This window comes from Natrix helvetica (assembly GCF_964273705.1).
Source record: "Natrix helvetica genome assembly, chromosome: 4".
Lineage (NCBI taxonomy): Eukaryota > Metazoa > Chordata > Lepidosauria > Squamata > Natricidae > Natrix > Natrix helvetica.
Genome location: NC_138550.1, coordinates 53139285 through 53152078, shown reverse-complemented (window position 1 = coordinate 53152078; position 12794 = coordinate 53139285). Strand labels below are relative to the sequence as shown.

At 38.1% G+C, this 12794-nt stretch overlaps 1 protein-coding gene across 1 annotated transcript in view; it reads right to left on the bottom strand.

Annotated features, from left to right (window-relative positions):
- Nucleotides 1-286: 286 nt before the first annotated feature.
- The window catches only part of IFNAR1 (interferon alpha and beta receptor subunit 1), a 28604-nt gene continuing 16096 nt past the window's right edge, over nucleotides 287-12794 (bottom strand). The window contains exons 5-11 of the mRNA XM_081951294.1: nucleotides 10981-11119; nucleotides 7919-8036; nucleotides 7372-7571; nucleotides 6102-6250; nucleotides 5181-5325; nucleotides 3502-3647; nucleotides 287-2709 (exon numbers count right to left, since the gene is read on the bottom strand). Coding sequence (XP_081807420.1) covers nucleotides 2473-2709; nucleotides 3502-3647; nucleotides 5181-5325; nucleotides 6102-6250; nucleotides 7372-7571; nucleotides 7919-8036; nucleotides 10981-11119 — 1134 coding nt within the window. The 3' untranslated portion in view covers nucleotides 287-2472. The remainder of the gene's footprint in view (nucleotides 2710-3501; nucleotides 3648-5180; nucleotides 5326-6101; nucleotides 6251-7371; nucleotides 7572-7918; nucleotides 8037-10980; nucleotides 11120-12794) is intronic.

Sequence of the window (12794 nt, the reverse complement as noted above, 5' to 3'; positions counted from 1 at the left end):
ATCCTTCCCCTGGGATGCCCACCAAGCCACAACTACCAAGCCACGTCACACCCACCAAGCCACACCCACAGAACTGGTAGTAAAAATGTTTGAATCCCACCATTGATGAATATGTGAGAAATGATAAACAGATTATTCCGACAGGATACAAATTGAATAGTGTATTATTTCAAATAAATATCAAGCAAGTCTGACCGCCCTATCAGCCATGTTTAAATCAAAATAAATTAGAAGATAATATTCAAAATTAAAGCCAAGTTCTTTCTTTAAAAAAGTTTATTCAAAATTACACTCTGATTCCTTATTGGCAAAAGATAAATTCGACATATGTAAAACCTTGTTGTTTCCCACCCAATTTAATTTTAAGTCGGGCTGTTTCTCTGCTATTTTAAAATAAATCTTAAATATATTTTTGATGGCTGGTTAGTGATTCTTTTTCCAGCCTAGGGAAGAGCAAATCAAATTCTCAGAACCTCTCATACAACAAATTTCATTACTGTCCTTTATACATTCAAATTGTAGGTTCCTTCTATGCTTTCAACTGTTAACTAAAATTATTTGATTTATATCCTACCTTCTATATAAAAGTGAAGATGGTATATATAATATTCCTCCTTCCTATTTTCCCCACAACAATCCTATGACAGGTAAGTTGAGCTGAAAGAGAATGACCAGCCAAAAGCCACCCAATCATTTTCCTATTCATGAAGAACTTATTTTTTTAATGCTAAAATTGAAATACTTTGGAAAATAGGTCTTCATACAAATAAAAACTTTCTGCTTACATTAATTTTCATCCAAGGGATTTGACCAAGATTAAGAGTGAATGACCTTCATTTTGGGGAATAGGCTGAAGACCAGTGAGTGGTATCGCTTCAGACACCTGGGTGAGGCCAAGGTTTTCCATTGTTTTTTTTTCCCCTCAGAGTTTGTGAATAGAATATTTGATTGTGTTATGAAGCTGTAAAGGGATTACAGTACAATACAATGTTTGTATGCATTTTCTTGCTCAAAATAGCAGGGAACTCTGCTACTGATATCCGGCAATCATAGTTGAAAAGTGGTTCAGGGTGCTACAGAAAAATATTTTGGTCAGGTATGCAACTGGTCTTAGAGACTGCCTGTAACTCATACAGATTATAAAGTTTTAAATCTGCTGTTAACACTTGTTACACGTTTACCCTGAGGAACTGCTTTGTGGTCAGAGAATGATCTTGCTTAATGAATGAACAAGGAAAGTACAAATATTGTGATCTTGATGATGATGATGATGTTTATCCATCGTGTTTGAAGAGGAGCTTGACATCTAACAGGTTGCGGGCTGTCCATGATGTGTCCGCAGGTGGCTGGTAAGGCCTATATGGGTATAGAATGTTCTGCCACATGTCGGGTAGACATGTGGACACCATTGTTACAGCATTTGCAGCTCTGGCTGCTTTGCGGAGTGCTCGCTTCTCCTATGCTATGGTTGTTCTTCTGTCCTCAGATGTCTGGCAGCCTTGGTGGATCAGCGTGTGCCATGTCGGTCGATCTTGTGCCAGGGTTTCCCAGGAGGTGGTGTCGATATCCTGGGACTTGAAGGAGGCTATCAACATGTCTTTGTATCGCTTCCATTGTCCCCCATGCGATCGCTTTCCTTGAGACAGCCCACTATAGAGGAGCTGTTTAGGGATGCGGTGATCTGGAATCCTTGCAACATGGCCTGTCCAGGGTGTCTGGGCTTTCATCAGCAGGGTGTGAACTGATGGCAGGCCTGCTCTGGAGAGGACTTCTGTGCCTGGCACCTTGTCCTGCCACCGGATCCTCAGAATTCTACAAAGGTTGTTTGGAAGTGGTTCAATTGCCTAGCCTGCCTCCTGTATACAGTCCAAGTCTCACTAGCGTACATCAGGGTAGTTAGCACTACTGCTCAATAGACTTTGAGCTTTGTAGCAAGGCTTATTCCACGGCAGTCCCACACAGTACTGTGATCATACAGCACAAGGAAAACATAACCACTGCATATATTTATTTGGTACATACAGACACTCTTCTTTCCTTCTTTCCTTCCTTTTAAAACGATGAGTAGACTTTTTCTTTAATTCTTTAGAAAACTCATATAGGCTGGCTCAGCCTACAATTAGTCACTTAGAATCCACTACAATTAATACTGTAAAAATGAAATGCCCAGGTGTGTTTTTTGTATGTATACGTAAACATAGGAATATGATTTCAGCACCAGTCATATAAAGTCTTTTTTTTCCTGTAGCATTTTAAGAAAACAAATTTGTTCCTTCACTTGTAGTAAGTGGCTCTTCCAGCAGCAGGGCCCCAAAGCTCAAAATCATTGTCAGCAAAGGCAGCTTGTGGACCACTTTTAGGCAGGTCTTTGTTCTTTATAGACTAACGGGAATACAGATTATTTCTATAATAAGCAAGTTTTCCTCATTATGATGCTTTCCTCATCTTGTTTCCAGCTTGCATTATCTTGCGTTATACTGTTATTAGTTCTGAAGATTGATGGGATTCGTTATCTCCAGAAATGATAATGTCATCAATAAAATAGTTTCCTGAGTCTTGACTGATCTGTTCCAACTCTTCAACGAATCTGACATCATCCAGGTTAACTTTACATGGAAGAGCAACACCGGAATTTATGACCATACATTTGTCTGTTTGCTCTTCTGCAATTGGGAAATACAATCTGTTCAAATCCTTTTCTCCAATGGTCTGCAGTGGGGCAAAATAAAGTGATAAGAAAAATGTAAACAAAATTTTAAATGATTTAATAATCACTATTACAGTATCATAAAATTTTGCTGAAGCTATTTATTATACAAGGCCCTACTAAAAGTTGTGATAGAGATAGAATTAAGCTAACTCACTGAAGTATAAAAGTACTGCTTAAATTCTGAAAAGATGATTAACTCTTGAGCATTAGCCAGACCAGCCTCGTTGAACACGAGTAGGACTAAAAAACTAAACAAAGTCTAAAGCAGGGGTGTCCAAACTTGGGAACTTTAAGACTTGTGGACGTTGAAGTCCACAAGTCTTAAAGTTCCTAAGTTTGGACACCCCTGGTCTAAAGCCATGTGAATTCATGGAACTCTATAGTTTGCTGTCTTCACTTAGTCAGCAATAAATAAATAAAATAAACATCAATATCAACGATCAATAAAGTGAAGAGACATGAAATACAGACTGCTACAGTACCCAGTAGAATGGCTTCTGCTGTATGACAAAGAGAGAAGGGATCTAGGTTTACAGATTGCCATTTCAGTTTAATACTTAATTTGTACTTGAAAAAAGAATGGGGTACTCGAGAGGAACCGATTATAACTTCAAATGAATCTCCGTGGTTGTATCTTCCCCCTACAAAACAGCATTCTCAGAGATCTGTATGTGCCCACTCCAACAGAATTTCAAAACTTTCCCCATGAACATAGGTGATACTTCTAGTCTACTTTTCCACAATTATTTTAATGTTATTTACTTTAAATATGTTAAGTTGTTGATACATACCTCTATGTCTATGACCCTTGGAGGTTTACATTTTGGGAAGAATACATAGTTTATATTTCTCCAAGCATAGCAAATAGCAACGATGAAACATATTATTAAAAACACGCCGAAAAAACTAAATAGGGGGATGAGATGTGAAGATTCTCCTATAAAACAAAAAGAGAATCAAGCTAAATGAAATGAAACGGGGTTGCACAAGAAAGCAAAGTGGATTTCTTCTCATTAATAGACTTGATGGCTTGTATCATGCAGGACAGAATTTTATATTTGCCTACATACACACTTAAAAGTTTATTTTTTCTCATCTGTTTTTGCTCATTGTAGTTTGGATACAGAGTCCTAAAATCTTCCCCAATATACCTCCATTATACCCAATTCAGCATTTTAGCCTTCTTACTATCAGGAGCAACTGATCCATGAAACTCAGTGGAATTACTTCCCCTCTGTCAATAGGAGTCAGCAGAGTCTCATCCCCATGAAAATAACTCACGTAGCAAGCACTTATCATGTAGAACAGAGGAAGGGTTTACATTATATTTTTATGTAAATGTAATTTTATAGCAAGCCTACCAGCAGCAGCGTTTAGCTGCTCACAGCTTTTTATAGCACTCATACTACCAGACTTTGGTCAATGTAAGGTAAAGGTTCCCCTCACACATATGTATTTTTTGTTACATGCTTTCGAACTAAACAAGCCATACAGTAAAATATTATCCATCTTCCCAACACAATATAAAGTAGCTTGAAAAACATATGTCACCGTGAAAGACCGAAATTGGTGAATGTCGACACATACTAAATACGTCGGTGAAAGATCGAATATTTCATTACATTATTTTACATTCGGACCCTCACCGGTGTATGTCGCCAATCACAGATATGCTCTGGTGGAGGTCGAAAAGAGAGGAGCCGAGGTGTCAAGAGGATAAGGGTATTAGGGTAAGGGTGTCGAGAGGATAAGGGTATTTAGCAAATATTTCGGACATACACCAAGCGACTATGTGAATGTCGACATTCACCGGTGAATGTCGACATTCACCAGATTTCGGACTTTCACTGTAACACATATATAAGAAACAAAGGCAGTTCCGAGTCTGAAAGCTCACCAGAATTAAATTTTCAATTCCTTCTGAAATATCACTAATGAAGGGGCCAGACACAACTCCAAAGATGTCTGACAAAATACAGGTAGTCCTCAATTTACAGTCAATTTTTTAAACAACCATTCAAATTTATGACAAATTCAAAAAAGTTACATTCAACCTTTCCCAGAATTATTTATTTCCCAGACTAACAAATTAATTTTATGCAAAAATAAGGACATCCAAATGTACATGGGCTCTGAGAGTACCATTTTGTCTCAATAAAAGCTTCAAATAAAATGATTATATGCTTTCTAATAAATATGCATTTAACATAAGATTGAAAATAGCTTCTTATTGAATCTGCCATATTATGAAATACAATCCTTTTCAATCTTTCTCAAAACCATTCCAAAGAGTCAGTTATGTTGTTAAAAAATCTGCTTTCAAGTCTGTGAATATTTTGAAGTTGCAGTTCTTTTAAAAGTTATGAATGTAATTTTACACTTTGAAACCCTAATATACCTAACAGGCACAATATAAATACTAAAAATGCGAGCAGAGATATAAGATATTCCAAATCAAATGTTAACATACCTTTGGCTGTATTAATGCAAGTTACATTGCTAAAAGCACTACTTTTATTATATAATTCGGCAAATGCTTGCACTTGTAAGCAATATAATGTTGAGGAGATCAGATTTGAGATTATAAACTGTGATGGTTTACGTCTGAGTTCCTTCTGCAAAAAAACATGAAAGGGGGTATACATACATGGATAAACCAGACCAATAACTGAAGAAAGCACCGGTGACAAAGTTATACTTTCCACTTGAAAATATTGAAATGAAAAGGCAAAATTGTACTATATTATTTAAGGATTCATTTTTTAAAAGATACATTTAAGATTTAAGGATTCATTTTTAAATGATACGTTAACCATGCTTGTACATAAGTAGAAGTATGAAAATTATTTGAAAATATGTGGAGAAAATACAGAAGCACAAATACAGTAGCTTTTAAAACCAGCCACGTTTTTGTGGCTGTGGGTGTGTTTGAAAACTACTGTGTGGTTAGTCAGTTTTTTAGTGGAAATGTTGTCTGGAAAAAGCATGGGTGAATACATTGCACTGTTGGCCTGTCCTTAACAACTTGTAATTTTAAAGTGTAACTATCTTCCAAAACAAAATCCATAAAATATTTTGAAGAGGATTCCAATGACAGCATGTTCTGCAGAAGTGAACTATAACATCTCTAAGAATGAGTCAGGAGGACATAGGTACACTTACATGCACAAACAATTATTTTATTGGGCTCAATGTTGAAATAATTCAAGTGGAAGATAAAAGCTGTATTTTGCCATAGTGGCATGCCAGTAATTTCTTCATCATCTTCCAAGTGGTCCAGTTGGACTGCAAAAGCAGCAAAATTATCAAATATTTCATAGATTTTTAGAAGGTTTGAGGTAAAAGGCTTTGATACAAATATGTATTTGCTCTTGAACAATAAAAATGTTACCTTGATAGATGAAGTCCAATACCAAACTTTGTAAGTCAGGTCATATGTATCACTCATTGGGTTGTTTTCAGACTCTCCAGGAGAAGTGATGAAAACATTAATTGAATCCTCACTGGCATTGACTGAAACATTTGGTGGGCCCATTTGATCTTTAAAATAATTTGATATTTATTATACATTTAACATGCCTTTGGAAGCTAAAACTCTAAACTCTAAAACTAAAACAAAATGTATATTTCAAAAGAGTTTTTTTTAAAAAAATATACTTTTTAAACAGTCTCTGCCTGTAGTAATTAGTCTCTGCCTGTAGTAATTCTGTAATTAGAATTATACAAGTTGTATAATTCTAATTACATCCTTCTGAGTATAACTGAAGATTTGCAGCAGCAATTCATAGTGAAATACTGCTAACACATTTCCATTCACTTCAGAGGGATTCTGATATTACAGGCAATTAAGAAACCATTTTCAAACTGGAGCAGGTTGGTATTCATTCAGTCTTATTGTTCTGCTGGTCTTTGTGTCCAATTGAGCCAGTGGTGGGCGTACCAGTGCTTGGTGGGAGCAGGAGGTACCATTCTGGTATGGTGCTGCGGAGGGCCCGCCCACTCTCCTTACTGGTATTTGACCCTACTATTTGCGCATGCAGCATACGGCGCCTACGCAATGCTCCGCCGAGCAGCTGGAGCGTCACAGGGCGGTGGTGTGCATGTGTGCGCAGCGCGCGTACACATGGTGCACGCCTGCCGTTGCAGAGTACCGGTTGCGACGGGATCCGGAACCCACCACTGAATTGAGCTGCTAGGTAGAGTTTAAGGGGCAATATGATTTTCTTTCCCAAATTAAAATTATGATTCAATCATTTTCTCTGAGGGCTTTTAAGGGAATGGGCACTTCAGGGTCTGTAAGCAACCTAACCATCCAACTACATTTTTTTTTCTTTCAAGTAGTCAGGAAATGTCATCCTCATTTACTGTGCTTACTAGGAGGAGCTCAAATAAGTTATTTAAGGCCATACGCTGCCCATTCTGCATATTCATTAAGGAGAGTTTGCACTTGTTTTTTTAAAAAAAAACTCTTAAAAAAACCCTGCTATGATATAATGCTATTTTGTGCTTTACAGTAAGCTTTCAAGAATTATGTTTCTGTATGCATATACAAACACATACATTACTTACAAGCTGCACTACAGACATTTTGATGAACAATATTAAGTATTTCTGTATTATTCATAAGCAACAAGAGAATGGATGTAAATAGTGAAACTTACTTTGTTCTTCAGGTTTAAATTCTAAGGTTTTAGACCAAGGTGACTTGTTATGACTATGTATTGCCTGCACACGGAGATAGAAAATTCCTTTGGAGCCAATGTCAGATGAGAGATCACAAAATATAGTTCGGATATTTTCACAGTTAGATACATTTTTCCATTCCTTTGAAATATCAAGAGAATGATGGGCTTTGTATCCACTATAGGAATAAAAAGTTAATTGAATGCAATATACTTATCAGCATATTATATTCCAACTCTAACCAAAAAGTAATTCAATCATTCTGTCTTTGGCAGGACAATAAACAATGGAATATGTTAAACTGTCATATGTGTAGATAATGTCTGTTATCAATTAAACATCCTTTGGCCCCACCAATGATGTCACTTCACTGTCATCATTCTTACAGCAGCGCATGTACGTATGCACCCCCCTACTAATCGTCAAATATTTCAGCACGCACACATGCACGAAGTTTCCAAACAATACAAATAGTAGAAATGAGATGCAATATGAAAATAAGAAATACATAATAAGGATTCTTACAGAAGCAGCTGTACTATGAAGCTCACATTTCCATGATATAGATTATCCCAATATAAGAGATGCTTCATATTCAAGCTATGAATTTGAAGATTTTCAGGACGAGGTAGTCCAATCCAAACTAAAAGGAGAAAAAAAATTGAAAGTTTTTTTTTAAAAAATAGCAAGAATGGAGAGCCAAATACACATCTCTAGCCCAATTAAAGACGAAGAAAGAGTTATGTTGGCATCTTACATTACAGTAAACCATATTAAAGGCAGGTTCTCCAATATCAGCAAATCCCTATTCCCATCAGATTTCTACAATCTTGCAGAAAACAAAGGGAGCCTGTTCACTTTTCAGAATTTGACATTTTTGCTAGATTTAGGCTTTATTAAACTTGTTCGCTAGTTTTTGAGAAGAAAACAAATAAATAGTATACACTCTTCAATAGCCATCTAGCTCCTATTAAGAAATACATTACTAGAGAGCTGCTGAGTTTCTACTTTCTTGGCTTAATAAAATATACCACAGTTACCAACTGTCTCTGTCCCTTTCTCAGGCCTTAAAAGACGCTCGTTAAGGTATCCACTTTGATGGTTGTATTAGAGAAATCTCCAAGAAAGATTGGTAGATAGGGATATAGGTAAGATAGTCAGACTAACTCCTTTCCCATATCTTTTTTTTTTTCCAAAAAGTTTTATTGGTTTTTTAAAACATTTATAAGGAAAAGGGTAAGTGGAATGGTTACAAATTTTGGCAGTTGCAAGTGTGGCAGACGCCCCCTCCCTCCAAACTCATAGGTTACATCTAAATATCAAACATTAATACATAATCATAAAAAATCAGCATATTAATTCTAGAAAAGATAATTTTCAATCGGTTTATATAGTTATGATATATAGTCTAGATATAATTTCATTATTACTTTCGGTCTGTTTATAACATTGTGGTTTTCTTATTCATTTTTGTGATCTGAGCTTTCTTGGTGTTGCCCCTTCACCCCCCGCTGGCAGAGCTCCGGCCCCTCCCGTGTCCTGTGTGACCATTGTGGTATCTTCTGTTTTTTCTAGGTTCGCTTTATTTTTTTCCATAAAGGCCTGTGCCTCTATGGGTGTGTTGATTCTGATTCTTGTCTCCTCCCAGAATATCAGCATACCTTCAGGCATCAACCATCTAAACCACACCCCCTTCTGGTATAGTTTATTCGCCAATTGCGAATAGTTTTTCCTTTTCTCCCTAATTTTTTTGGGAATCTGCTTTAGAATGGTTATCTCCCTGTCATGGTATGTCAGTGTTTGCCCCCTTTGTACACCCAGAATTTCATCTCTTGTGCTTTTCCTAAGGAATTTAATATGAACCTCCCTGGGTACATTGTGTGTTCTGGCATATGCTGAAATCACTCTATAGGTCAGATCTATCTCCCATTCCATCTGCTGTTTATCTTTGTGTATGTATTCAGCTAAAATGTTAGTCATAATGTCCCTTATGTTTTCCCCATCTGTTTCTATTACATTTTGAAATCTAAGATAAAAGGACATTCTCTCAAACTCTGTTTTCATTTGTTGGATATCAAGTTCTTTGTTTCCCTTCTGTAAAGCCTCTACCCCCCTCTCGCCTCCGCCACCCCACCCTCCACAAGGTCCAGTCTCTGTGAATTCTTATAAATTTGAGCTTGATTTTCTTTAATTTCATCTTTCATTTCCCTTAGCTGTTTCTTGATTTCCTCCTGGCCCTGTAGAATTTGTTGAAGCATTTGTTGAAGGTCTATCTCTGTAGTCTTAGGTTGCATCAGTTCTGTTATCTTTGACTGTGTGGCTGGACTGGATGTTGCAGATGTTGGAGCAGAAGTGGCAAAGCCAGGTTTTCCAGGAGGTGGTCTTTTTGGAGACATGGTTTAAAAAGCAAAGAGATCAGTCAGTGTAGAAACTGGGCAGCTGGAGAAGTAGAGCAGGCAGGCGAGTCCAGAAGGCAGAGGATCCAAACAGGTGGGAGTTTCTTTAGTCACTCTAGCAATAGATAAAAGTTTTTTCTCCAAAGAGTTCAAAAAATCACAATCCACAAGAGATTCCTCTGGGCGACTCGGAGACAAAGACCGGAAGCCTGAATTTTAAAGGTGGAGTCAGGTTTCACAGTTCATGAAGACAACGGAAGTGTGCCATCTTGCCCTGCCAGCTTTGGGCTCAGAGGCATAAAAAAAAAAATTAAAAGTTCAAAAAGTTCTCAGATCATCAATAAGTTCTGTATCTAAGTCCCATGAAAAGCACTTTTGCTGGGGTGAGGCATCGTTAGTTGGCTCTCCCCCCTCCTCCTTCCCCTGGGGGCGAGAGCAGAATTTTAACAAGCCGCTTGTCCAAGGGGGGGGAATCCCCCTCCCCTCTAGCCGCTCCTCAAAGAGTGAATCCGAAAGGTTAACTTTTAAAATTACTGAAAAGTCTATCCATTCAAAAGTAAGGGGATGAAGAGAGGAAGCATCTCACCGCACCACCGCTGCTTCCTTCAGTTTTGCATTCTCCGATCGGCATGGGGCGAGACGCAGGCGCGTCCTCCAAAACTGCTCCCCGGTGCCTGGAGCAAAGCGGAAAAGCCCCCACCAGCCGCCGCCGGTGCCAGAGCCTTCCGCGAGCCGCTCCTTCGGCAGGACGCCTCTTCGGGGCGTCCTGTGCCCCCCCGAAGACGGGGGAAGCCCACCAAAGAGCAGGAGCGGGCAAAGTCCTCGCTCGTCGCCGTAGCCGCCGGAACCGGAAGTGTCCAAGAAAGATTGGTAGATAGGGATATAGGTAAGATAGTCAGACTAACTCCTTTCCCATATCTTGATTACAGTAGACTAGAGCAGGGGTGTCCAAACTTGGGAACTTTAAGACTTGTGGACTTCAACTCCCAGAATTCCCCAGCCAGCCTGGCTGGGGAATTCTGGGAGTTGAAGTCCACAAGTCTTAAAGTTCCCAAGTTTGGACACCCCTGGACTAGAGGGAAGAAAACATGATTCTAAATGCCATATAATAGTAAATAAAATGCTAGGATTAAAAAAAAAACAGGTTTCAAGAGATTTCTATGCTTAAAATGAACACATAGAAATACATACCTTTAGAAGTCTGTATACAATGCACGGGACTGTAAAGAGAAGAGTGATCATCCGTATGTGCTTTAACTTTCAAACAGTAAGTAGTTTCTGGTTTAAGATCATAAATGATTTCACCTGGTAAAATCGATTGTGTTTTTTTCTAGAGGCAATTGAATTTATTGTTAGTTATTATTATTGTAATAATTGTATTACTATTATTACAATACTACAACAATGTTGACAATTCTTGTCGCAGAAAGTTAAAATAAGATATTTTATTGGCTTAACATGGGCAAGTTGATATCTTAAAGTTGCCAAACTTGAAAAATACTGGTGTAGAAAAATCAAATTCAGAAAATAGCTTCATCCCGCCCCAAATGCATATAGAATGACAAATGCTGTTCTGTTTGTTGTTCTCTCCTTTTCTGTCTGAAGTGAAGATGTTCCTACTGCATCTTTTTGTGGATTTGACAAAAACAGAGTGGGATAATTTCAAGTTTTGAGTGCTTCCTTGATAGGTTTTTGTTTTATTTCCCCTCTTTGTTTGTGGGCAGACTTTCAGCCCGGTGATATAAGGTTTCGATTACTGCCAGTATGTGCTCCAATGGGTGATGGGAGTCAAAAGATAAATACTAATCTCTGTGTGTGGGTTTCTTATACGCACTGCACAGACAGGAAGGCCAGGCTATGCCCCTTAACATCTCCTGGTGTGAACTTAAATGTTATTTTCCACATATTAATGTGTTGAGTGAAGGCTTCCATTTCCTATGTTTTAACTTTGACCCAGGTATCCTCCATGTATCTATACCAATGGGTGGGTGGAATTCCTGTGAAAGAAGGAATAGTCCTTTGATTCTACTTTTTCCATGTAGACATTGGCCACAATGGGGGACAACAGGTGAGCTCATAGCATAGCAGTGCTTTTCTCTGTAAAAAAAAATCTTTGTTGTATTTGAAATAGAATGGTGGTCCAGCATATTACATATGCAGTCTGTGCTAAGGTTGGTTCTGTTACCTAATGTGTTGTCTTATACTAGTTTCCTCACCCCTGTGACTACTTCAGCTGTCGGAATGCAGGTGAAAAGTGATATCATAAGAAACCATTGTTTCATCAGGATTCATTTTAGTTTCTGAACCTTGCTGACTGGTGTGATGGGTGATGTTACCAACCAGAGGAGCTAATAAGGTGGCTAGATGTTTTGCAATGTTTTATGTGTCTGAGCTGATGCCATTGACAATTGGCCTGAGTGGAGTTCCTTCTTTCTGGATTTTGGGGGATCCATATATGCATGGAGTAATTTCCCCAGGATAAAGGCAGGCGTATTATGACTTGTCAATGTCACTGTCCTTCAATAGTTGTTGCAGGCAACCCATAAACTTATAAGTGTTGGAAGGATCTCTCTTCAAAGCCTCATACTTAGCAGTATCCTTTAGTAAACTATTTACCTTGACTTTGTAGTCATTTGTGTTTAGGACTACTGTGCATCTTCCTTTATCAGTTGGCAAGATGATGACACTCAGGTCTTTTCTAGGGATGTCACTGCTTACCTTTCTTGAATTGTGAGGTTGGAAGGGAGTGTTTTGGAACTGATGAGAGCAGTTAATATCTAATGTATCTTCCAAGTAAAATTCCCATATTGTTCATAGCAGAGCAACTACCCCAATGCAAAAGTGTTTACTATTACGTATATCAAAATGTCGTCTGTCACTGCAGGGCAAAAGTGATATACATATTTTGTACTTTTCCCTTGTGGAAAAATCAACAGTATGGAGAGAGACTGGGGAATTCTGAACAGAACACACAGCACAGAACTAATTTTCATTCTACCACTCCA